At 50.3% G+C, this 26,809-nt stretch overlaps 1 protein-coding gene across 5 annotated transcripts in view; it reads left to right on the top strand.

Moving 5' to 3' along the window:
* The window catches only part of LOC144110515 (protein FAM184A-like), a 122,428-nt gene that overhangs the window by 3,282 nt on the left and 92,337 nt on the right, over positions 1-26,809 (top strand). For 2 of the 5 annotated variants that reach the window (XM_077643517.1, XM_077643526.1), the window contains one exon: positions 14,476-14,607. In XM_077643517.1, the coding sequence (XP_077499643.1) occupies positions 14,476-14,607 (132 nt within the window). Of the gene's footprint in view, positions 1-6,326; positions 6,643-14,475; positions 14,608-26,809 lie in introns of those variants that run through there. The other 3 variants (XM_077643508.1, XM_077643502.1, XM_077643534.1) reach the window with 3 other exon arrangements.

The raw sequence follows: 26,809 nt of genomic DNA, 5'->3' as shown, positions 1-26,809 counted from the left end.
CGGCGAGGTCAGCGCGTCGCGCGCTTCCGAGGCTGTTAGACGCTGTGGGTCCGAGTGGACTGTGGTTCCTTGAACGGTGCCGTGGCACGGCGCAGAAAGCGGCGTCGAGGGGGTTTCTACGGCCGCAAAGACCTTTTTGCCGCGAAAAACGAACGAATGTTCAGGTCGCTCGCAATTAAAGTTAGCGGCTCGAAAGTGGCTTGAAAGCTACACGAAACCGCGCGCCCTGCGTGTTCCCGTACCGGGTCAACTAAGCCTGGCTCTGGTGAGCTTTAATCCCTGCCCACTTGCATGTACCCTCCAATGTGTACTACGAATGGATTAAATTGGACGAGAGCACGATTAGTGTGTACAGCTCCGCGTGGCCACCGAAGCTGGTAAATGAACCCGCAAAGAAACGAGTGGTAGGGGCGCGCCGAGTCACGGCAGCTTCCAAAGTGCCTTTTCCTAACTGCCTTGCATGTTCTCTTCCGTCCCTAATAAACCATTTCAGTTAAGTGGTTCAAAGTCGACTGCCTCAACCGGGAACGTTTCGCCGGGCGAGCGTGCGAAGACACAATGTGCTATTTATACTGCTAATTGCCTTGTACGACCACCGACCATCGTGCCATCATAGTTTTTCATCGACCCTGGCGATCATCTGACCACCCTCAACAGGCTCCTTCAGAGGTTAACTAGCGCTTGAAGCGGCACTTGCAGTTCCTCTGCTGTTCCGCGCTTGTAAACAGAGGCGCGTAAAAAACGAAACCACGCGGGCACGCAAAGCGCATAGACTCGAAGCGCCATAACAAATCGAAACTCTCCTGGCCGCCTGTGGCGCCGCCAAGTATCGGTTTTCTTTGCTTCCGACATTCAGGTTGTCTTTTGTCTATCTTCCTTCTGTGTAAAAATTGGTCTAGTGGTTTCAAAACAAAACTTACTTCAATTTCGACTGCGCAACCTTCCTTTGTCAGCCTCAGAGATTCGTGGCGCCCCTTGTCCTATGACGTCATCATGCTTGTACTTGTGAGATTGGCCTGTGGCGGCGATACCTGTATTTTGGTTCTTGCTCTTTTCTACCTTACAAGAGCTTTGTTTTCAGTAAGAGTGGCGTTTTTGTTATCGGGAACTGGTATTCTATCAATACATGCCAACTTGAATTTCTCCTCAGTGTCCCTTTAACACAAGTCGCATCCCAAGCATGAGGAATAGCTTAAAAGATAAGCTCCCTTCCCTTGAAGATCGCCATTAGACCAGACTTTCTACCGCTGGATAGTTCATACACAGTGTAAGTTACAAGTGCAGGGTGAATGAACAGGCGCCCTGAAATTTAATAAAAAGTTCTGCTCTTTTTAAATTTTACTCTTAGCTATGCAATGGCATGACAGAACATGGCTACGCTGTTCCAAGCTGATCTTAAAAGTGGCACAGATTGCTGTTGAAAAGCGTCGGATGTTGCTGGTAAGAGTACTTTGTGCACACTGTATGATTACACTTTAATGCTGAATACGTTACCATTTGACGGAATAATCTAGACATTGCCCTTAGTTAAATGCAGTGGCAGTGAAGAATCAGCAGTTTTCTATTTCCGGCATCAAAACGTCCTGTAAAAGAAACTTTTCTAATTATCTAACCTCCATTTATGTAACATATAACGAAATTAAAATGGCTTTAAATAGGTAGCACTTATATAGGTTTCAATTTTTAATACATTCAGTAACAAGAATATCACTACTTTCATTCATATTGTTTTTAGCACATCATATTGCGATCAATGGAAGAGGCAGGCGCAGCTGAAAATCACACTAACACGTATTTCAGGAGTGCATGTTGTTGGGCGAGTCGGTCGTACATCGTTGAGTAAAGGTACTGAGCAAAATAATACAAACATGGACGAGAAGGGCACAAGGACGGGCGCAGACTCGCGACTGGGTTTATTCAGAACAACACATACTTATAACTTCCACATCACCATGTCAGTCACTGAGCGCAAGCCAGAAATCTGCATTCTGTCTGATAAAGTCTTATCGAGGTATCACTCACGCAGTCATCTCTTTTGTGCCTAATGAAAAAAGCCTCAGCAAGTTCACGCGCCATCTGGTCACGGCTACGCCTCAAAATCCTCCGAAAACGAGGATTTTGAGGCGTAGCCGTGACCAGATGGCGCGTGAACTTGCTGAGGCTTTTTTATTAAAACGAAGATTTTGAGGCGTAGCCGTGACCAGATGGCGCGTGAACTTGCTGAGGCTTTTTTCATTAGGCACAAAAGAGATGACTGCGTGAGAGATACCTCGATAAGACTTTATCAGACAGAATGCAGATTTCTGGCTTGCGCTCAGTGACTGACATGGTGGTGTGGAAGTTATAAGTATATGTGTTGTTCTGAATAAACCCATTCGCGAGTCTGCGCCCGTCCTTGTGCCCTTCTTGTCCCATGTTTGTATTATTTTGCGCAGTACCTTTACTCAACGACACTAACACGTCGACAATCTCATTTGTGACGAACAATGCATATAAATTATTTTCATGACAAATCTGTATGGAAGCCTACGTATGGAAACAATGAAACATACGTTGTAAACTCAAACGGTTGAGACATAGCTTAGGCGCATAAGCGCACGTGTCTGAAGCATGTAGGGGAATTTTTCCTTCTAAGCCTATGCAGCATGGTAAGAGGTAAAAAAGGTAGCAGCTGAAAATTATAGTACTCATATGTAAAACAATGTTCACAGTAGTAACGAGTCCTATATTAGCTGGCAGCCAATAATATGACAGGAACGGGTCAAGTCAGACGGGAATGGTTTCCATGTCTTCATGGCCTGCTGTATTTATTCAGCGACAAACTCATCCAAGTTTAGCCTGCCGTAAGACTTCACTATTTATGTTAAACACTCTGGAGAAAGCGTTATCAAATAAACTTTTCTCAAACGTAGCCAACGCAAATCTTTCTTAGCATTTCGCTTCCATAGCGAATACAAGACGCTCAATGCAGTGCCTTCAGTCAGTTAGATTTTGCACCCTGCGAGTGAATCGGGTTGAACGACATGTAGACAGCGATAGCAAACTGTATGCCTTAACCGGTTCTGGATGACCGCCTGGAGAAATCATTGCCTGAATTCAATACTTGCTAATTAAGAAGGTTATCACATGCCGCCCGCGTTATAAATTATGACGCAGTGAAAGATACGCACAATGGCTATTCACACTCAGACGTGATGAGCCCAAATGAGTGGAATTGAATCCCGTCAGAGGCATAAACAGGAAAAATGCTTGTGTGCCGTGCGTTGCCAGTGCACGGCACACGAACCCCCAAAGCTGCTTGTGTACACTGCCGCACAACTGCAGAACGAAAGGACAAAATGCTTAACGGCGCCTGGCTGTCCAGTGCACCGACGCACTGGGGAGCAAATCCACGATTTTGTGCGCGCCGCTACGTCGTCTAATGCTACAGGAGCGGCCGGCACCGTCATAATCATGTAATCATCATCATCACCATCCTGACTGCGCCCACTGCAGGGCAAAGGCCTCTTCCATGCCTCTTCAATTAACCATGTCCTTTGCCAGCAGCGGCCGTGCACCGTATCCTCGCAAATTTCATAATCTCCGATCCGCCCATCTAACTTTCTGCCGCCCTCTGCTACGCTTGCCTTCTTTGGCATCCACACCGTTATCCCTAAGGACCAGCGGTTATCTTGCCTTGGCATCCACTCCGTTATCCTTAAGGACCAGCGGTTATCTTGCCTTCGCATTACATGCCCTGCCCAAGCCCATTTCTTCCTCTCGATGTCGACTAGGATGTCAATAACCCGCGCTTGTTGCCTGACCCACTCCGCCCGCTTCCGGTCTCTTAACGTTACACCTGCCATTTTTCTTTCCATGGCTCGCTGCGTAGTCCTTAACTTAAGCTGGACCCTTTTCGTTATCCTCCACGTTTCTGCCCCATAGGTGAGTACCGGCGTTTTCTGATACTGGCATGCTGGCGTGGCTGCTAAATCTCAGTACACAACCGCCCTGAAGCGGCGACGCGTAACATGTCTCCTCTGTTCCAGTTTGAAAATATATCTTGTAGCGTGCCTTAGTAAAGCAAGAGGCGCTTAGGCGCCCACGCGCGATCGATAGTTCGTTGTTGCATAATACCAGAACGGAGGTGGAGCCGGTAAAAGGAAAGTAGGTATTCCTAATGTATTTCACAAGCTCATTTACCACTCAGGCACCCAAGTGAGACTCACCCTGCAGTACGCTCTCACCGAATTCTCAAAACAAAGCTGCACACGGGTGGGGGAACTCGTGAAAGTAAGAGATGTTGAAGCATGCGCGCTTCGCCGGCGGGAGGGCATGGTTTCCGTCGTGCTTGCCAACTTGCGCCACAATTAGCAAAGCGATGAAATCATTGCTTCGAGCCAAAAAGGCTTGACAATAACGTTGATAAAAACATTTTTGTTTGTTTTTTACTCCAATATAAACCTTTAAAAGAACTTCCAAGTATCGCCAGTCATCATGAATAAAACCTAAGTGCCAAAGTGCCGTGGTAAATGTAGCTCGGCGCGGTGCATGCAGGCTCCACACAGGACCATCTGCATATGCCAAGCTTAATGAGGGACGGTTGGTTTTACGTCAGCACTGAAGTCTTCCCAGACCTTTGAGGCCAGCCTTGAGCCAAACGGCCTGATATGTGCTCACGCTCAATCAATTGCCGAGCTTGTTCTGCCGATGTAGTTGGCAGCAGACCAGAAAAATAGGCTATCTGCGCCAGTTTTACTTTTTCGTATTCTTTTTTAACCTTGATATGTTTTATTATTATTTTTCTCGCTGCCTTAGGTATTGTTTTGTATTTAAGAGTTGGTTCCCTTGAAAATCAGTTTTGAAAAAGGCGCTTGTCCTGTGGTGTTCTCTCTGTGCCTTCGTTTTGTTTGCGCCCTCATTTTCGTCACGACTAGGAGCCACTAAACTGCCGATGGTCGGCAGTTGTCCTGCGCCGCTCGGGGCGAGGCGCGAATGGTGGCTAACATGCACGGAGTGGTCACGTAATCGAGGGCGAACTCCACCCGACGACGACTAAGGCAACGAGGTCCACGGGACGATGCCGACTACGTGAAACCGGGAATCGAAGATAGCCAGCTAACAAAGGCAACCTGCTCCCCTTGCGCATGACCACGTCTTCCGACGAAAGCATGAGGCTCGCGCCAGCGTGTGCTTGCAGGCAGGACAGCCTGCAGCGCAACTTTTCACTGCAGTGGGAAAACCTGCGGTAAGCGACACAAGCTTCAACAAGGTGATGCGGCGTGAGCGACGCTTAAGCTGAAGAGAGCTCCTTCAGCACAGGAGGCGTTGCAGAGCTATCGAAGGCCACGAAAGCGTTTCACAAGCACTTACGTGGCTGTTGCAGCTGTGTGTGTATCGTCGAGTGCGGTTCCGCGGCGACCTCACGTCATTAACGCAGGCCTACGCCGCAGCAGACGTTTTCGACTGTCGTCCACTCCAGTTGTGCACCAGCTGTCGCTCGAGTGGGCGTTACACCACAATAGCTGTGAGGTGAATTATTTTTTTTAATGTGATGATCGAGAATACATCCTTAAGCTCTGGGGTTGAAGAATCCCTTCCATGTTACTTCTGCGGCAAACGTGAAGCACTCTGCTGTAAAAAACTGTGATTGCGCGCGCGTACCATGTTTTCCCGCGTGAGAATGAATGAATGCCAGTTTCTAGTTTTCGTCGCCTCATGCATGTCTCAGTCTTATCGTCTTTAAGGCTCCGTACACTGCGTCTTCTTATTATACTGCATCGTTGTCTGCAAATAAAGTAGCTGAGCGCTCAAGTCACGTAAGTTCTTTGTGTATCTTTCCTGCCGCTACAGAAACGCTGTGTGAGCCAACGACCTCAGCGTTGTGTTAGGTCTACAGTAGGAATCAAGATGTCCACTTCAATGTCAGCCATTCAAGGAAAAAAAATCTTTCCCGGTGGGAGAGTATACTCCACTGCAAGTGGCGCTGGAGGAGAGATCAACCTAAAGGGCAGCTACGATTGCCTTTCGGCCTGGTTTCAGGAATAGGCTGTGGCAGAGCACTTTCACCCTAGGGGGTAAAGGCTTAAGTCACCGCCTATATGTTGGTAGCTTGCGTATACATTGGTCCTCATGTCCACCCATGTACACGTGCAATCCTTATCAGCGATCCAAAGCTATGTTGAACCCGCCGATTGCGCGCGACCGCATCTAGCCACTCATACCGCAGCGCCCTCGATCCAGTTTTCAACACGCGACGGATCAACGGGTGCGCTCCGTCGGCTCACTCTGAATAGAATGCGTCGCTTTGCTGTTTTCTGGCGCCATCTGACGGCGAAAAAGCGAGGTGCTGCGCCTCGGCCGGCGTGCGTCTGTATGGCGGGCGTTCCCAGCTAAACTGGGAATGCCTCAGCAGCGCCGCACCCCAAAACGTAAAACGGTCCGACACATTCCTTCCCGGAGCGCTGTCGACGGAAGCGCTTCTCCGCTTGCGTCCAACCGGCAGACATCGACGCGTAGGCATGGCCAGCGCCGCGGCCGCTGCTCCCCATGGCCGGCCGTAGGTGCCCGAGGGGGGCGCATGCCGACATGAAGATGCCCGCGGACTGCATGTCGCCCGAATTGTTCGCCAAGATGGCGAGGAAGATAGCACAGCTGACGAAGGTAAGGTGCACTCAGCAGTGCTTTCGATGTCTGCATGCCCAGAGTTCGCATCTAACGACCTGTCCTGAAAACATGCCTACCTTGGTGTGTGTGCCACTAACGAATAGTTCGTATCAGTCAATATACTGCAGAAGGGTATGTGGCACACTCCATCTCTTGTCACGTCACGTGCGCGTGCTCGCAGAGCAACGTCTGAGCTAGAAGTCGCAAATTTTTTTTTTTTACCCTAGAAGTCGTGGGCATCAACAGAAGTTCGTCTACAAGAAAACGCGACCTAGACATAAATCAGCAATTTTAGCTATTTGTTCATGTGATTTTCTTAATGCGATACTACACGCCGGGCGCAGTGGCCACAGCTGGCACAATGAATATATCCGGATACATTCAAATATCAGCGTTCGTGTGGCATTACTCAGAGCATTCATTAAACATGTTGTAGAGGCACTAAATGATGCCTCTAGCGTGTGCGGTGCGTTGCCGTTTGGTGGCGGTGGGGATACATTCCGCTAGTAAAAATGGGTAGGTAATGCGGGATGGAAACACAGACCTACGGATTACTCCTGTCTGTATCCCCACTAGCAATAGCCTGGTACACTGAGAATGAGGAATATATGTAAAGATTATGGGGAAAAGAAATGTTAAAAGATGTTACCTGGACTCTTTTTGAACCAGCTATTTTACAGCAGGAAATGATGGTAACGGAAAACGTAGTAACGTTTCGTAAGATGCGTTAAGACTTGAGCAGTGTGTTTATTTATTCATTCAAATACCCTAAGACCCGAGCGGGCATTATATAAGGGTAGGGGGACAACAGGAAAAATAAGGCAGCAAAAAAATTGCTATAACTACAAAAGTAGTTAGCCGGGGACACCATGTTGAAAAGCACATCAACCATTGGAAATATAAAGACACGTGGCAACGAACATTAAAGTTTTTTGGAAAGCAGTGCTCTAACAAATACAAAAAAAAAATGAAAGGGTGAAGGCTCGAAGTGGCGTTTTAGGCATTGGCCGATGCAATGGTGCCAGAGAGCAGATTCCATCGACGGATGGCGAGGAGGAGAGGCGAATGAAAGAAGAGATTAGTTCTAGCAAAGATGTGTTCGATTTTCAGTTGGTGATCAATTTGTGGGAATATGCGATGAGCCGGCTTGATATGGTACAAAACAAAGGAAGAATGACTGATATAATTTCTAGAAAAATGACAGTATGCAAAGCATTCTCCGTGTTTCGGGAGGAGGTAAACTGATACCTATTAATTTATTTCAGCTACACTCGCTAATCGCGAGTAGCTGATGGCATTGAAATTTGGGCTGCCTAGTTTTCTATCATTGAAGCGATTTTTGTCGCTTGAATTGCGGAACCGACGAAAGGGAACCGTCTGGCTCTCCACTTCAAAGGATAATTTCCATCTAAATAAACATCGCCAACGTACTGTTGGAAGAAACCGGCTGGCTATGGGGTTGCTGGGCCGCTGCGCAAATCCGGGCTTCCTGGGAAGCGAACTTTGAAAGTTTCAGCGGTCGGCCTTGCCCGCTAAATCACAGGCGTCGCGTGCGCCGTCATTTTTGTCTTGTGCTTCGGTATACTCTTGCCGTGGGTAAAGGAATACGTGAACAGCGTCAGTGCAGATTTGCCCAGCCTGGGGAACACTAATCACTCCAAATCGCCCGATGCCAGCACTGGTTTGAGGCCTCCTTGCGTCACATTGGTGACGTCGCCAACTGTGGCGACTGCGAGTGGTCGTCCCATTCACGATCGCCCCATGGCTACGATCAGAGCGAAATGCACCTCTCCTCCCGAGTGCTCCACGTTGCTTGGAGACGCACGTCCTTGCAGCACTGGCGGCGCGGCCGCTATGCCGGCTATTTCCGTCTTGCGTTCCGGGGCTCCGCGGACGACTCGACTGCCGTCGTCGTAACCCATTCGCGCGGTGATTAGCGCTCAATGCGAGAACTTATTCAATTTAAAGGAAAGATCGCGGCAAACTGTGCGTCAAACAGGCTTTCATAGCTTCTCTTGTCGCAGAGGCCTTCGTTCAACTTTATCTGAATACCGCGGAGCTTACCTGCGAAAGGTGGGAGTGTACATAAGCAAGAGCAAACGTATGTGCAACATTCATTACGAATGTATGCCTTTCATTTGGACTTATCTAATAAGGTCACTGCAGAGGCTGCTCAGAAGATACTGTTTAGGTCCACTTTTCTATTCAAGTTACACAATATAGCACTATGGTAGGGTAGGCCTGCAAATTTACTCTCTTCAACATGAGTCCGACGAGCATGAAGTCCTTTCTTCTCGGTCCTTTTCTCGTCCTTTTTTCGTTTGCGCAGTAAAGCCGCGGAGCTTCAAAGGCATGTCGGAAACCCAACTGAGGCTAGACGCCTCAACTTGCTGTTTGAAAGTACAGGAACCCGCCGCGGTGGCTCAGTGGTTAGGGCGCTCGGCTACTGATCCGGAGTTCCCGGGTTCGAACCCGACCGCGGCGGCTGCGTTTTTATGGAGGAAAAACGCTAAGGCGCTCGTGTGCTGTGCGATGTCAGTGCGCGTTAAATATCCCCAGGTGGTCGAAATTATTCCGGAGCCCACCACTACGGTACCTCTTTCTTCTTTAACTCCCTCCTTTATCCCTTCCCTTACGGCGCGGTTCAGGCATACCTCGATATACGAGACAGATACTGCACCATTTCCTTTCCCCCGAAACCAATTATTATTATTAAATGTACCGGAGACCGAACGTTCGCAACATTTGGTTAACGCATTAGTTGACCAATACAAGCTAATTAAGGCTCTTCTCAACAAATTACATTAAGCTGACAAGGAAATCAATGGCTTCCCTAACAGCCTAAATCTCTTTGGGACGTTAAACCCCATACACTAAACTAAACAATAGTCCGGAACTTCGTGAAATATGATTAGCGGAGTGGGAGAGTTACAAGAGATATACCAAGGTGAAAACTGGTGCTCTGTGTGCCATAGAGAGCAAGTAAATCATCAAAAAATCTGTAAATTCCTTCGGAGGCCGTGCCATTCAACATTTCAGAAAGGACTGTATCATATTTGGCTTAAATTAAACTGCTTTAGACCCGAGCCAATACACAGGCGCACAACGTATTTCGAGCAATGCATATCCATATGGCTGTTGTAGTGCAGTCGCTTTTCCCTCGTTACTTGGCATTGCGATGTGAACAAATCCGGACGAGTCCGTGCCAGTTTTGATGCGCGCCCACTGAACGAGATGAAGGCTCTCTAACGGCGATCGTCGCCTGCGAAGGGCTGTCAGGCACTGTTTCGTTTCTAGCCGCCGCGGTGGCTGAGCGGTTATGGCGCTCGGCTGCTCGTCCGAAAGACGCGGGTTCAATCCCGGTCGCGGCGGTCGAATTTCGATGGAGGCGAAATTCTAGAAGCCTGTGTGCTGTGCGATATCAGTGCACGTTAAAGAACCCCATGTGGTCGAAATTCCCGGAGCCCTTCACTACGGCGTCTCTCGTAGCCTGAGTCGCTTTGGGACGTTAAACCCCCATAAACCAAACCACTGTTTCGTTTCTCGAGGAGGTCGCGACTGCGAAGCTCACGTTGCCGTATGCGAAGTCTCTGCTATAGTCTGCTCTGTTTTCCGCCCCTTTCCCCCCGTGCAGAGTAGGAAACCGGCATTTCTCCTGGTGGGCCTCCGCGCTTCACCTTCTCCTCTTGTCTCCCTCAGAATAAAGTTGACACCTGCCACTGTCCACGCCATCAGCGCTGCCGCTGCTGATCCATTTCCAAAACGAACATGCAGTCTGGGCCATGACTGTCGCGGTCACTCGCGCAGCAGCTTACGGTAGACGGGAGTGACGAAGGTGGCCCCGTTAGCACTAACTGGGCAAAAGGAAGAGACCTCAGTCCGCTGACCAAGGCTTAAACAGAAAGGACTCGAATTCGTCGCAACAGAGGAGGCCATCTTTGGCGATGATTATACCTATAGGTCCTTCCCAGCGAATAGGAGATACCGGGGTGGGCGAAGAAGCTGGGAGGGTGTGGTGCGTTGGCTTGAGCAGCCGCTTATTAGGTAAGATAGCCTCCATCATTCAATTTATTGGGCTTTTTACTGCGTCTTCTCTTGGCGAAAAAACCGTGGTAAGTGTACGTGCGTGAAGCCCGAACCCCCTAGCGAACTGATGTGGAACGGGGCTTATCGGCGCACTTTCTGGACACCTTTCGAAGGGGGGCGAGGACCCAGAGGTAAAAATGTGCCTCCACCTTCCAGAAGGCCACGCAGCAGCGGAACGACGAAATGAAATTCAAAAACGGAAGGCGGTCAGTGTAAAAGCGAAACGTACAGGTCCCTCAAATATGGAAGGGAACAAAGTTTGTGCATGCAAGTAGTAATTACTCTGTAATTATGTGTTAGAAGCACATTTTTCCCGTTCCATAACTAGTTTTCTTCTCGGAATATAATATCCGAAAGTCATTTTTAGCTAATTTGCTCCGTTTCATAACAGACGACCCTGTGAAGCCACTACTGCTAACGCAGTATTTTCGCATCTCATCGTATGATCGAATGTGCATTTTTGGCCTCCATCTGTTCACGTGCACAACTGTCACAATATTTTGCGACAAAACACGCGCCCTTTAGGCTATTGGAGTCGTAACTGCGTGTGCACACCAGTGCAAAGAGGAAGGCCAAAATTGTTGACTGTATATTCGAGCACCGAGCATTCCTGTATAACGAGCTCTGAAATGCTGGAGGGGAGCTCAGATAAACGACTTGAAGTATTATTTTTCCTATACTATTTTTTAAACCACTTTCTTTCGCAATAAATTGATTGCTACGCCTCAAGCGTGGGTATCTGGAGCTACGGTTTGAACTCTCTATTTTTTTCCTTCCTGCTCTTGAGACACAGGCGAGGAAGGGGGCGCGACGTTTGGTCAGGACTGCCATTTACTAGCCTTTTCGCATTCCAGCCCGAACGAGTAATGTTCATTTGCCGCTTTGAAGAATCGTGTCACAAGCGGCCTTAGGCGGACGGCGACCCAGACCATTGTGCTCTCGACGCCAGATCTGAAGCGCCAAGCGGAGCCGCGTTCACACTCAGTGTGACTGACCCTGTACAGTAGCCAAACCCACCGGATAGCTCTTCTAAGCAGCGTTGAAGCGAAAGACACAGAAATTGCTGTTCTGACTGAGGAATAAATCCGGCAGAGACACTTTGGACTGCTTACGTGTGAGAATGCGAAAACATATGTACAACTGCACAAGGCAGATGAATAAATTCATGCTACGTGTACTTCCGATGCTGCCATGCCCAGTGACTGCGAAGCCAGTGCGAGGCCCATTTATAGCTTGACTGCACAATGTGGCCACCCGGAGCCCCGATGCACAGTACTGTGCGCATGTTGACGTAGAATGATGATGAAGGCCTGGAACTACTAAAGGTCGGACGTTGGCCGACGAAAATCCTGATACACATGTCCAAGCAATGCATGGTGGTCACGCGCAGGTGCTTTGACCACGCTAACACGGGACCGAAATGATATTCGGTGTCTTGTCGGAAGATTGAATTCAATTGAATGTATTTCTCCAGAACAACTGGAAGGATTTCCAGGCAAAAAGCTGCTTTAGCAGCTTGACTGGGCCCGGAAAACCGTTAGATAGCAGTGGCATCGACATATCAGGTGATGAAAATAAACATAATAAATATACAAAAAGAACAAAAATACACAGTATAAAATACAAACAATAAATATTCTTAAGATGTTTTGATATCCTCCGAATTTCGTGCCATAGACGGCGGACGGCTGTTGTGCTAACGGGATGTATAATGTTTTTGCATTAAAATAAAATAAGCATTGGAAGCAATCAATACGGGTAAAGCACTGGACGAGGAACCGGTGGCTGTAGATCTCAAATATGGCGGATGGAGAGAGTGCACAAAAAACTGGCATTGCTGTATGCGGAATGCCAATTGCCCTCGAGTGTTCCAGAAATATAGAAGAACGCTAGCCTATTTCGCTTCCACGAAAAAAGCGATATTAAACGCGTGAATAGGTGCAGATTTATTTTTACCGGCCAGGGCAAGCCTGTAGGATACAAGGAACGTTTTAGTTAAAGGCTGCGCATTACTTTCCGCCATCTGGGGTTCCTAAAACCCAGCAGCCGAAAGCGTACAGCCGCTGAGCTACCACGGTGGTTTTGAAAGAACCGTAAATTGGGGGGTTTAAAGCGCCGCAGCGACACATGGGCAATGAGAGACGTCGTTATGGACGACTCGCGATTAATTTAGGCCACCTGGGGTTCTTCAACGTGCGCTTACATCGGAAGAAATCGTAAGGTATAACAATGAACCAATACGCTGCAGCAACCCTTTAGTACTAAGTGCTGCGTTGTGCTGAGACTGAATAAAGGCAAAAATAGAGCACGTTCTGAAAGTTTAACGGAGACGCAACAGTATACGATTGGTAATGAGGTTCTGTGAATATTCATAGACAACATCTGCCTGGTCAGATAGTCACAGCACAATCCGGACCATGGCAAACAATTTCGCTGCAGAACAAGCACGCATGGTCAGTGGGCTTTTACGGCAGGCACTGACAGTGTAAAGGACCGCTTACGGGTATACCTCTAAACGAAACTATGCAAGCGATGTACAGTGGTGAGCAGCCTTGCCTAGAGCGCGCCGACGGCGCTCTGCGGAGTAAGTCAGCGCCACCTAACGTTGGGCTCTGGGTTTGAGTTATGCGTCCCGTGCGCATGCGCGGCCAAAATAAAGCGGTGCCTGCTCGTGGGTTCTCGGCCTCATTTCCTCTCAGTGCTTGCGCTTCACGCCGTCAGGGCCGCGCTGAATATTACGTAACAGCGGCCGCAAAACGAACGCGTTTCGCGCGAATTGCGATTCGACTATGCAAGCAAGTGCAAGTGATAACGGGTGATCGCGCGCTTCAAAAGAAAATGAGACCGGATGATAGCGCGTTTCAAACCCCCACCAGCCTGAGAGTGCGAGAAGGGAGCTTAGTTCGTTGCTTGTTGCCCGTTTTCGTTTTGTCCGTACTATATGGTTAGCGCCTTAACACCACGCACCATGCGTTGCCGGCGTATTGTTTGATGGTGTGTCTTTGCGGTATGCTATCAGCTACAAGGCACACCGAATTTGGCATTCATACAGATCTAGGAACTTGGATGCAGAAGCGCGCGATCACCCGCTATCACTCGGGCGTGCTTGCCTGGCCGTCTCGTTACACTCGTGAAACACGGCGGCATGGCGACGCCCTCTCCGGCGTCACAGCGTCATAAATGCAGGCGGCGCGTCCCTGGCGGCTTGAGCGAACTCGCAAGGTGGGGGCTGGACAAGGAAGCGACGAGCAGGCATCCCTCTGTTTTTGCCGCGCATGCGCACAGGACGCATAACTCAAACCCAGAGCCTAACGTTAGATGGCGCTGACCTGCTCCGCAGAGCACCGTCGGCGCGCTCTAGACAGGGCTGCTCACCACTTACTCTACCTGGCTCACCTATTGCGTCCAAGTTTGGAGTGTAACAAAGAGTATTGAAACGAAGCTCAGAACAGTGCGGCGGGTGATAGTAAGCAATACAGGCAATGTGTCCAATGGCGGAAAGAAAACCGTTGAAAGTAATGTAGCCGCATTAAGAAGCAGTGAGTTGTTTCGTAAAACGGCATAGTAGATTCCACGCGAAAGGAGGGAGGCAGAATAGTCACGAGCTCAAAAAACTTCTTGGAAATGTTCGCTTCCTCTGACATTCCAGAAAATGTCCGCCCGTTAGGCTGCGCATGTGCATCGCTGGGCCGGCAACAAATGCCCCTTCGGGAAGACGCGTCTCATATGCCGCGTTATGTGCAGGTTGTGTACACGCTCAGCACGCGCGTGGAGGACCAGGAGGCGCTGATGCTGGCTATGAAGCAGCTGCACGAGGAGGACGTGCAGCGCGTCGTGCGGGACGCCAACGAGAAGGTGGCCCGCTGCCAGAGCCAGGTCAGCCATCTTGGCGCGGTTTCATGGACCCATTGCACCGTCTCGCTAGGAGTCTTCTGTGCTAACAGATCCATGGGTCTGTCTCTTGCGGCAATGTGCCAGTAAGCAGTTCTACAAAAGCGTTGCAATGTGAATATGCCCGTCTTCCAAAACGTTTTCTCGCTTCTTTCGGAGATCTAAAAACAGGGGATATGTAGCATTTTTTTTTGCCCCCATGTATATGTCTGTATGTGCCATGTATTCCATAGAGTCCCGCCGTTCAGTTCCAAAATGTTTAAAGATGGCTTTTTCAGCACAGTAATGCCAGTATTGGAGGAAGTAGCATTTAGACATTTGCAGCTGGGCATTACTAATAGCCATATCAGTATTCCGAATTTCAAAACGGCATTTACTGTCGGCGCTGTGGACCAACTAATTTGACCATTTCTCGCGCAATTTGAAGTCCATGCCTCTTTGGAGCGCATACAGCAACGCCCACTAGTACACTTCTCGGGGCACTCACCTCCGTCCCGCCTGCGCCCCAGTCGAGGCGTGCCAGAGGTGGTCACAAGGCACGGGCGCCATGGAGTGACACTGCTGACGGGTGACGCTGCGCGCGCACCTCAAGCACGTGGCCATCAAATTGGCCGGCCAACATTTGTTGACCCACAGCACCGAGGGTAATTAGTTTTTCAAGTTCGAAAAACTGATATAGCTATTACTAATGACCAGCTACAAATCTATAATTGTAAACAGGCGTCCATATCGACAAAAAGTTAACTATTCGCCGCGCCACGGGCGAACGAATAGCGGCGCTGAAGTCGTCTAATGTTAAACGCTTCTAAATATAATTTCTAATGATCTTTATGCTGCATGCTTCGTGCATAAAACGAGGAAATATTTTGCTCCACTGACGACGCCTCTGGACCGATAATGATTGAGGGGGAAAATTGTGACCGCCCATGCGGAAAGCCGGGGCCGCTGCACGGATGCGCTGTCTGCGTAGTTCACTCCAACTGCGTCGCAAAATTAGGAACGATGACGGTGCTGGCCATCTCCGCTGGTTTCGGTTTTTATTTTTGGCATATTGTGTGGCTTATGGTACACTGCATAGCTTGGCTCATGTCAATAACTCGATACGTGTGCGTACCTTCGGAACGCGAGCGTCCGCGCACCGCCGTAGCGTGACATGCGATACTTGTTGCAAGCCCTCGCTGCCGCATCGCTTATGTTTTGTGGGTGTCTACATCACGCCATTGTAGACCTTGCACGCTCTTTGCCCGAGCGAGGTCCGCTGGCACTCTCCCTACCGCCGTCTTTTGTGTGCTGCCTTGATTAATTTTTGTCTCTGCCTTTCGGGGTCCTCGGCCCTGCTTCACGTCCAGCGCACAATATATTTCTCGCTATTCGAGTGCGTATACTCATGAATCAAGGGGAAGAAATGCATTATTTATTTAACGCTGCTTACCACGTTGGACGTGCGGGCGGACATAAACTTAGACCAAGAGCGCACGCACAAAAAAAGTTGTGCAAAAAAACATGCATACTGGAGAACGCAAAAAAAATGTGAATACAGTAATTTCATGAATGGATAAGGTCATTGCTACCCGTGCACGTGACTAAAAACTGTATGTTCTGCTATTATTTTTCTTTTGCATCCTGCCCATGAATCCCTTATGCGCGAGACTGAGCTCGACCTTTTCCAATTTCTTAAAAAAATGTTCTTCTTTCTTTCAAATCTGTTTTTTCTGAACCAAGTCTAGATATTGCCACGCTGCTGACTTTCTGCCGGCGCCACCTGGAGGTCGAACTGTGTTCCCGAGCGCGTGGCCGAACGTCTTCTTTGTCGAGAACGAGCGCGGCGGGGTTGGCAAACCTCGCCCGAGTGAACAGTTTGGTTCTCTGTATTTTCGCCGGTGACATTTTTGGTGGAGCCGTGCTGGGTATCATCCCATGTACGCTGACCGGGACGATAGCCCTGACGCTTCTCCCCGACGAGCAGACGCCACACCTGTCCACAAAGCTAGCCGTCGCCTGCGAGGCCTGCAACCCGAATTTGAGCCACTCACGATTCCTGCTCGGGCCATGACTTCCGCCACTGGCAGCCAGACAGGTCAGTCCTTCGGCAGTGCCCCGCCGTTCGTCTTTCTTGCACCTCGGTCGCCACCATCCTTCCACGGCGACCGGTTCGAGGATGTAGAAGATTGGTTGGCCGGTTTTGACCGTGTGGCCGCGTTCAACCAATGGGACGACGAGCGAAAGCTGCTGAACGTGTACTTCGCACTGCAAGACTCGGCGAAAACGTGGTTCGAGAACCACGAGGCGTCCTTCTCTAACTGGGCAGCTTTTCGCCGCGAGGTGCTCGCCACGTTCAGTTCGAGCGAGCGAAAGGAGAATGCCGAGCTTGCCCTTCGCTCCAGGTCACAGCAGTCCAACGAGAGCGTGGCCATGTTTATTGAGGACATGACCCGCCTCTTCAATCGGGCCGACCCAGCCATGCCCGAAGCTACAAAGGTGAGACACCTTATGCGTGGGGTAAAGGAGCAGCTGTTCGCTGGCCTCATGCGCGACCCTCCGAGAACTGTCGCCGCCTTTGCCAAGGAAGCGACGACCATAGAACGTTCCTTGCAGGAACGGAGTGCCCAATACGGCCGTCAGGCAAATGTTAGCGGCCGCTCAGTACTGCACGTCCTTGCCAGGCCCCGGGGATGAGGCGCTGCGAGCGCTTGTGCGGAGCATTGTCCGCGAAGAACTGCGACACCTCCACTTGAGTGCTCCGTCAGAAAGCGTACCTTCGACAGGCGATGTTCTCCGTGACGAAATCCGGCGAGCGGTGCAGCCACCCCCAGCACCCCTTTCGGAGCCGCACGTAATGTCCTACAGCGATGCCCTGCGCCGACCTGCCCCGGCGCCGCAAGCGTTTCGCCCCGTTGCCGAACCACCACCACCCCATCGTTACGTGCGTCCCATCGAGCAGCAGCAGGACCCGTGCCCTCCATTGCGCAAAGCGTACGTGTGGCGAACGTCCAACGATCGTCCGCTCTGCTACCACTGCGGGGAGCCCGGCCATGTTCTGCGGAATTGCCCGTACCGGCGGATGGGTCTGAGAGGATTCCCACCGGACGCGCCTCGACCGCGCTATGGTGAAAGACCGCGGGACATAGAGGAGTACCTGAACTCTCAAGTGCCGCCCCCGACCTCACAGCGGCGACAGTCGCGATCGCCATCCCCGAGGCGCTCTGCTACGCCCAGTCGGCCCTCAACCTCCGGTCAGTTCGGAGGCACGTCCCCTCGGCGGGAAAACTGAAGACGGCGTCCTCCGGGGGTAGGGCCGCCGCCGCTGCACGAAGTCAACAGCCTCCACCCGACGATTGGACGCGACGGCCCGAGCGTCAACGACCCGATCCGACGACCCCACCGACGTGCTGCGAACGATTAGTTTCCGCTGAAATTTTAGTAACCGTCGACAGTTATGAACTGACCGCACTCGTCGATACCGGCGCTGATTTTTCTGTGATGAGCAGGGAGCTAGCCATGACACTCCGTAAGGTTCTGACGCCTTGGTGTGGACCCGTGATCCGCACTGCCGGTGGCCATGTCGTGACACCAATCGGCGTCTGCACTTGCCGCATCCAAATCCATGGTCTTACTTTCACCGGCTCCTTTGCCGTGTTAGCTGACTGTTCAAAGGACCTCATACTGGGCATGGATTTCCTTCACGAGTATGGTGCGATCATAAACCTTCAGGAACTCATGGTATCTTTTTCCGCCCAGCGAGCCGTTAACACAACCACCGAGCCCTGTAAAGTAATGTTGCGCATATGTGACGACCACATAACAATCCCTCCGCGAGCCAGCAAGTTCGTCACAGTCGAGTGTACTGACAGCACCGGCGCTCTTGGCATTGCTGAAGCGAACATGTCCCTGCTACTCGCTCGGCAAGTTTGTGTCGCCCGAGGCCTAGTAGACCTTGCCAATGGTCGTACCGAAATCTTAGTCACGAACTTTACTCGTGAACCGCAACATTTGACTAAGTCAGAAGTCGTCGCTTATTTTGACGAGCTTGGAGAGTGTACGAGGCAGTGCTCTTTATCCACCACGTCAGACCTCGCCGACGCGACGGCTACAGCCATTCCGACTGACGTGAACCCGCACCTCTCGGCCAGTCAGAAAAACTGCGTGCAAAGCCTAATCTATTCCTTCCGCGACTGTTTTGCGGAAACTTCCAAGGTCCGACAGACGCCGCTTACCAAGCATCGAATTGTCGTTGCTGACGACCAAAGACCAATTTGCCAGCGTCCTTATCGCGTGTCTTCCAAAGAACGCGATGCCATCCGCCGCCAAGTTACACAGATGCTCCAGGACGACGTCATCCAACCTTCCACGAGCCCCTGGGCATCGCCTGTTGTTCTCGTCACGAAGAAAGATGGCACCCTCAGGTTCTGCGTCGATTACAGGCGCCTGAATACCGTCACGAAAAAAGATGTGTACCCTCTGCCCCGAATTGATGATTCCCTAGACCGCCTGCGCCATGCCACCTTCTTTTCATCCCTCGACCTCCGCAGTGGGTATTGGCAAATAGAGGTCGACGAACGCGACCGAGAGAAGACCGCCTTTATTACGCCAGACGGTTTATACGAGTTTAAGGTACTCCCTTTTGGCTTGTGCTCGGCCCCAGCCACGTTCCAACGAATGATGGACACCGTGCTGTCCGGTCTGAAGTGGCAGACATGCCTCGTATATCTTGACGATGTCGTGATCTTCTCTGACACGTTTGATGAGCACCTGAAACGCTTGCGTGCTGTTTTCGAGGCCATACGTTCCGCTGGTCTCTCTCTCAAGCCAGAGAAATGTCACTTCGCATTTCAAGAGCTGAAGTTTCTTGGTCACATTGTCAGCGCACGAGGTGTTAGTCCAGATCCCGAAAAGACGGCCGCCGTAGCTGCCTTCCCTAAGCCAACAGACAAACGGAGCCTGCGTCGTTTCTTGGGCCTCTGCGCGTACTATCGCCGGTTTGTTCCCAATTTCTCCCGGCTAGCAGAGCCTTTGACCCGCCTGACGAAGGATTCTGAATCCTTCATCTGGGGCCAAGACCAGGACAGCGCCTTCACAGAACTCAAGTCCCGTCTGCAGTGTACGCCTGTGCTTGGCCACTTCGACGAAGAGGCCGACACTGAACTGCACACTGATGCTAGTAACGTTGGCCTCGGCGCGGTCCTTGTTCAGCGGCAGGATGGTCTAGAACGCGTGATTGCTTACGCCAGTCGCACTTTGTCCCGTTCAGAAGTCAATTATTCCACAACGGAAAAGGAATGTCTAGCTGTGCTGTGGGCCGTTACGAAATTTCGTCCGTACTTGTATGGCCGCCCGTTTCGGGTCGTGAGCGACCACCATTCACTCTGTTGGTTGGCGAACCTGAAGGATCCCTCGGGGCGGCTTGCTCGATGGAGTCTTCGGTTACAAGAATTTGATGTCACCATCGTGCACAAGTCTGGCCAGAAACACAGCGATGCTGACTGTCTATCTCGCGCCCCAATCCTGTGCCCCACTGACGAGTCCGACGACGATTCCGCTTTTCTTGGTGCTCTCACCACGTCCACCCTTGCCCAACAACAAAGGGCCGATTCTGACCTGCTGCCCCTCATAGAATACCTTGAAGGAATCGCCCCATCTCCACCTCGGCTCTTCAAGCGCGGACTGTCATCGTTTTGCTTGCGCGATGGGGTACTCTACAAAAAGAACTACGGCCCAACGGACACTGTCTATCTGCTTGCAGTGCCAGCTGCGCTTCGCGACGAAGTTCTGCGCGCGTGCCACGACGACCTTTCTTCGGGCCATCTCGGGTTTTCCCGCACGTTGGCGCGCATACGCACCAAGTACTACTGGCCCAAGCTTGCTGCGGTTGTCCGCCGTTACGTCCGAACCTGCCGAGAATGTCAGCGCCGGAAGACGCCACCGACTAAACCAGCCGGGCTCCTGCAGCCTATCGATCCCCCGCGCCTCCCATTTCAACAGGTCGGCATGGACTTACTCGGTCCGTTTCCGGAGTCTTCCATGGGTAACCGGTACATTGCTGTTGCCACTGACTATCTCAGCCGCTACTGTGAGACCAAGGCTCTTCCCCGTGGTACCGCCGCCGAAGTCGCAAGTTTTTTCATTCATAACATTGTGCTTCGTCACGGAGCTCCAACGGTCGTATTAACTGACAGGGGAACCCCGTTTACGTCGGCACTTACGAACGAGGTACTTCGACTCAGTGGCACCAGTCATCGAAAGACAACGGCTTACCATCCGCAAACCAACGGACTGACTGAGCGGCTTAACAAGACAATTGCCGATATGCTCTCTATGTATGTCGACGATGACCACGCGAACTGGGACCGGATACTTCCTTACATAACGTTCGCGTACAACACTGCGCTTCACGAAACGACGCGCTTCACTCCTTTCCATTTGGTGCACGGTCGCGAACCCTTGACCATGCTGGACGCCATGCTTCTTCCGGATCCTACTCCCTCTTCTGTCGTGGATGCCGACCAATTTGTCCGTGACGCCGAAGTTGCTCGCCAAGTTGCTCGACAGCGAATCCGGTGCCAACAACAACGCGACGCCGAGCGTTACAACCTCCGCCGCAGGGAGGTGATTTACACACCCGGTGACCAAGTCTGGGTGTGGAGCCCAATCCGTTTGCGAGGGCGCTCCGAGAAGCTTCTTCGCCGTTACTTTGGTCCGTACCAGGTGTTACGCCGCCTCAGCGCGGTGACCTACGAGGTGCTCCCTCAAGGAACTGCCCGGTCCTCTCGACACCCGACGTCCGAGGTCGTCCACGTGGCGCGAATGAAGCCGTTTTATTCCCGTTAGCCCCGGACCGAACCCCGCCATTACCTTTCGCCTTATTTTTTTTTCTTCCCCTCGCGTGCGGCATCGAGTCGATGCCTCTTAGATGGGAGGGGCAATGCCACGCTGCTGACTTTCTGCCGGCGCCACCTGGAGGTCGAACTGTGTTCCCGAGCGCGTGGCCGAACGTCTTCTTTGTCGAGAACGAGCGCGGCGGGGTTGGCAAACCTCGCCCGAGTGAACAGTTTGGTTCTCTGTATTTTCGCCGGTGACAATATTGTTCCCTTCTAAAGGTAAACAAAAAAGTGACAAAACACAGTTTTTCCTTCATAATTTAAGGTCAGATTCGCCAGGGTAGCGATCTTTTTTGGTAAAAAAGAAACTGTTGGCTCCTTTCCTAAGCATTATACGAAAATAATTATAGGCTTCCAGTGACTTGTTCCAGGAAAATATAGTAAAAAAGGCACATTTCATAGCCAAGGTTATTTTCCATCGCCCGCTCAGGAATTTTTTATCGGCGCCGGTAACTTTCGCTCCGTACTGCCACTTCAGAGGATATCGCTGCACCCTGACCTTTACTCGAGCGTCCAGGTGTTCATGCTCCCTGTGCGAATGCGTAGTCGGCAGCAGCGCTTCTCACGAGTTCTTTGTGAGTGTCTCTTTATACGACCTGCGCCGTGTGCGCACGGCGTCTAGCGGATCGGTGTTTGGGTGCGGCCAAGCCACTGCCCACAAGTGTCGAGTCTTTCGCCATCGCTGATTCTTGTCTTCGGCTGTTCGCTGGCCGATATCGCCCGCACCTGACATTTTCTGCCGGCTTCCTGAGGTCTCTAACCGCACTTAGTTGCTTATTAAACAAGATGTAATAAAGTCCTCTGAAATTTATTCCCAGAGTCATTGCAGTACGTGAAAATAGAAAATAAGCTTTCGCCAAGTCTTCCCTCGCCACTGTTTCGTACCGTGTTTGCGTTGAAGATGCTGCTGCTGGAAATGCGGAAGAGGCACTGCGCTGGTGTTTTAGCGGTGGTCAAAGCAGGGGTTGCTCACATCCTAGATTATAGAATCGGAGCTCTTGCAGCTTTCTGCATACCCGATCGAAGCTCCTCTATCGCTGAGCACGATGTCGCTGGAGCGCGAAAAGTAGTGAAGACTTGGGGCTTAAAGTGCCCTAATAGCCGTGTGCTTTCCTCAGGCATAGCCCTTGTTACCGAAGCTGAGTCAAGTGTACCGCTGTGTGACCTCTTTTGTTTCTCTGCACTTCTCATTAGAAGCGAACTCAGAAAATGAGGTCCTCCCAGCTGTAGGTTATAAGAAAGCACCAAGCAAGCTCGAGTCTGTAACCCGTCCCTGCTTCACTTTTGAGCGTCATTTCTGATGTGAATTCGTTATATGCTTCCAGCCCAGGAAAAAAAACTAAATAAAATTTGGCCTGACCGAAATTTTTTATGTACAGTCACTCAGGAACGAAGCCACTTGAGTTTTCGAAGCTGTAAGCCTGCATGCGCGAAATAGAATTTCCGCAGAGCACGAAGGGGTGCGACCGTTGCTGGTGGTGAAGGGAAACTCCTTTTTAGGAGGGTGACTGGGGGACCGATCCTGGTGGGTGGGCTTTTCAGTCCTTTGTGATCAGCCATTGCTGGTTGCACGGGGAGGAGGGTGGTGATGGGGTTTAGACGCTCCCAGATGGAGTGGTATTAAGTGGGCTGGGCGCTTTTGCATGGCGGGCAGCGCGCGGGGTATTGTGGGGGGAGAATGTGTGCTCGTGGTGAAGGTTCGAGAGGGAATTCATCTGGAGCTGGTGGTATATATGTGTTTTTGTATGTGGGTATATATGCACGCTAGTATATTTCTACCGACAGCAGAACATAGAGCAGTAAAAAATTTTTTAAACTTCCTATCAACAAATGTTAATAGAATATGCTCGGCAAAGCGAATGGAATTGCTTATCTTTGATTCGTGTTCCAGAACGCTTTAGTTTCTTTGCTGTGTTAGGCTACAGAACTTGATTATTTTAACCATTTATCCTCATCACCAAAAATATTTTCTCGATTTTTAGTATATTTCTGCTCATAGCAATACGTAGGAAGCAGCCTTGAAAACGTTTTTTCATACCGTTATTTCATTTAAATTGCATTTTCTACGGATAATATGGGAGGTTTTTTTTTTCAATTTAGTGAAATAGTGCGCTAGCTGCAACAGATTTCATCATGCACTCAGGTGAGCGGTCGTCACGGTTATAGAGACAAGGTAGTTTTAATCCCCTTGAACAGCATATTTGATCGCAAAGTGAAAAAGTGAGGCGAAAGCCTCAGGGTGCATGCCAGCGTTTCGATAAGATGAGGCCTTGTCTTCAGACGAGGACAAGTCCTCTTGACAGGTCCTCTTGACAAGGCCTCTTGCCGAAACGTTGGCTAGCACCCTGAGGCTTTCCCCTCCCTTGTTCACGTTGAGATTATCAGTAATCATATGCCCGTCCTCTCTCTGCAATAGAATATAGTTTGGCCAATTATTTTTCTTGGTGTATCAATAAATATTTTCCAGTAACTTTCTATTGACAGAAGCATGTACAAAGCAGTAACATTCTAACAGCTTTGTATTAACAAAAGGGAATAGAATGTAAAACTTATTTTCTAGTAACTGCCTACTGACAGGAGTACGAACAAAAAAGTAACTTTCTACCAACTTTCTATTAACAATAGATGATATGCGAAATGGGCAGCGCCATCTCTTGGCGCTCCCAGAACTAGACCCGCCATGTTGGTTCGTTCGAGAAAATGAAACAGCTGAGCAGCGTTATTATAAAACGGCTGCGCTTCGTTCGAACCGTGAAATGCCGATGCACTGTTGCGCTACCCTATGCACTCTGCAAGGATACTTCAGCTTCTCGCTTCTGTTTTTTTTAACTCTGTGCCAACGTTTTAATAACCCTAAATGCGTCGCGAGGTATCTTATGGCAGGGGGACACGGAAGAACAGCACACGACAAAACAACACACGACAAAACAGCGCACACAAAACAGCACAGGGAGAAACGGCGCGCCCCGCCGCGGTGGCTCAGTGGTTAGGGCGCTCGACTACTGATCCGGAGTTCCCGGGTTCGAACCCGACCGCGGCGGCTGCGTTTTTATGGAGGAAAAACGCTAAGGCGCCCGTGTGCTGTGCGATGTCAGTGCACGTTAAAGATCCCCAGGTGGTCGAAATTATTCCGGAGCCCTCCACTACGGCACCTCTTTCTTCCTTTCTTCTTTCACTCCCTCCTTTACCCTTCCCTTACGCCGCGGTTCAGGTGTCCAACGATATATGAGACAGATACTGCGCCATTTCCTTTCCCCCCAAAACCAATTATTATTATTATTATTAAAAACGGCGCAAAGACAAAATAGCACAGGGAAAAGCAGCATGGCGACAAGACAGCCCAATAAAAAAACAGAGCGCGTCAAAACAGCACGCCGGACAAAACGGCACAGCGACAGAACAGCACAGCGACAAAACAGCACGACGACAGAAGAGCGCAGGGAAAAAACAGCACGACGACAACACAGCGCAGAGCAGAAACAGTGGATAATGTAGCTGTTTTATCGTTAAATAGGGATGCTTTTCAAGGTTACAGACTAGTAGTCTGTCGTACGACAGTGTGGTGAAAATGCTAAAGGCTGTCTGATTTTATTATCATTGTGGCAAGCATCAACAGCTTGCTCAGCGACGTGCCCATTTATCCAGCTTTGGCAGCAAGCCAATTAAGCTTCGGAAGCGACCAAAACATGCGGATTTCACACTTGCAGGCACAGCTTGACCAGGGTACCGAGTCCATGCACTTACTTTTTTAATCAAGCACGCTTTTCATGGCAGCAGGGAAGGACGCTCTACAGTTGTGCAAAGAGGAATTCAGGATTTCCGAATCTGTTGATACTTTCTTTTCTGGTTTTGCTCGGAACACCTTGCTGCAAAATAAAAAATTGAATTCAGTTTAATATCTATAGTTGGAAATTTTACAATAATGCTTCTTTGTTAACAGTGTTTTAAATTATAAATGCATACTTTTCTTCTGGCAATATCGACTGCTAACAGAGCAATATTCGCTCCAATCGCGGACGCGGTTTCGACGAGGCGTATGCCCTGTTGAAAATACGGCGCTAGAAACGAAAACAGCAAAAATGAACACTGGCAACGGCGCCGGGCTCTGTAACGATAACGCGGTAAACCGAGGGCGTGCACTGCACATTTATATTGTCTTTCTGCGCTAGAAATGGCTTTATGCTGTTTGCCCAGGGTCATGTGATTATACTTCAATGCACGCAGCTGCTAACCTCGGTGCGCACGACAGTTTGCTGCACTGCCACAGAAGTTGGTCCAGCGCAAAACAACCACTCGCTACCCTACCAGACGAGCTTTCGCCCAATTGGAAATAAAACAGCGACACTTAAATGCGCGTATTAAAACGACAACGGCAGTGTTCATTCTTGCCATCGTCAGCGCCAAAGTTCAAGCGAAGCTGAGGACGCAAAGGACCTAGTTTTGGTAAAAGATGAGCAGTGCAAACAATGCAACGAATGAGGCTCGCGAGACTCCTGACAGCTTCACGGGTACAAATAGAAAGCATGCATAGCAAACGTCGTATCAGCTGGACGAGCTGGACCGAACCAAGATGAACACCGGAAGCTGTGGGCGCGGTGTTGCCAGACCGCCAAGCAGTTTCGCATATCGTGTATTGCTGATAGAATATAAAAGTTAATGCACTGTTACTAGAGTCGACATAAAGGTAATGCAAATTCTAAAGAAAGTTAATAGCTATTTTTGTAAGGGTTGGCACCGAGTCCGTTCCGTGAAGGTCCGCTGGGACTGAGGCGCAGGCAAAACAGCGAGTACTGGTAGTGCTGGCATAACTGGAGCGTGCAGCTGATACCTGTGAAACGATGGCTGTATGGCCGCTAGGTGAAGGGGCACTGGTATGCGGGTGACTTAGAAGTGGGCTGGTACACAGCAGTGGCTGCCGACTGATGCGCAATCAAGGATGCCGCCGTCAAAGCAGGCTGCGGCGCTGGAACGCAAAGTACGTCCGAGGTTAGCATGAAGGCTGAACCTCTAGCCACTTGGGAAGGAGGTGGCCCGTAGTGTAGTGGACGCCACGCAATCTCCATTATAAGCCATCGGCCGCCTTCGCCAGCTCCGCAAGGTTGGCGAACTGCACTCCCTTTGCCAGGTCCGGTAGCGATGGGTGCATTCATACCCCAAAATTCAGGACAAAAGCATCTTTGAGCGGAAAACCGTTTATGAACGCAATTTTTTATATAATACAAGATTTCACTATCACAATCAATTTATACGCAGATCACCCGACGGCAGTCTTGCATTTTTTTCTATTAATGTTTTTGCTTTTATCAAAAGCG

Source organism: Amblyomma americanum, chromosome 1 (assembly GCF_052857255.1).
Source record: "Amblyomma americanum isolate KBUSLIRL-KWMA chromosome 1, ASM5285725v1, whole genome shotgun sequence".
Classification (NCBI taxonomy): domain Eukaryota; kingdom Metazoa; phylum Arthropoda; class Arachnida; order Ixodida; family Ixodidae; genus Amblyomma; species Amblyomma americanum.
This window is presented reverse-complemented; position numbering and strand designations above follow the sequence as displayed.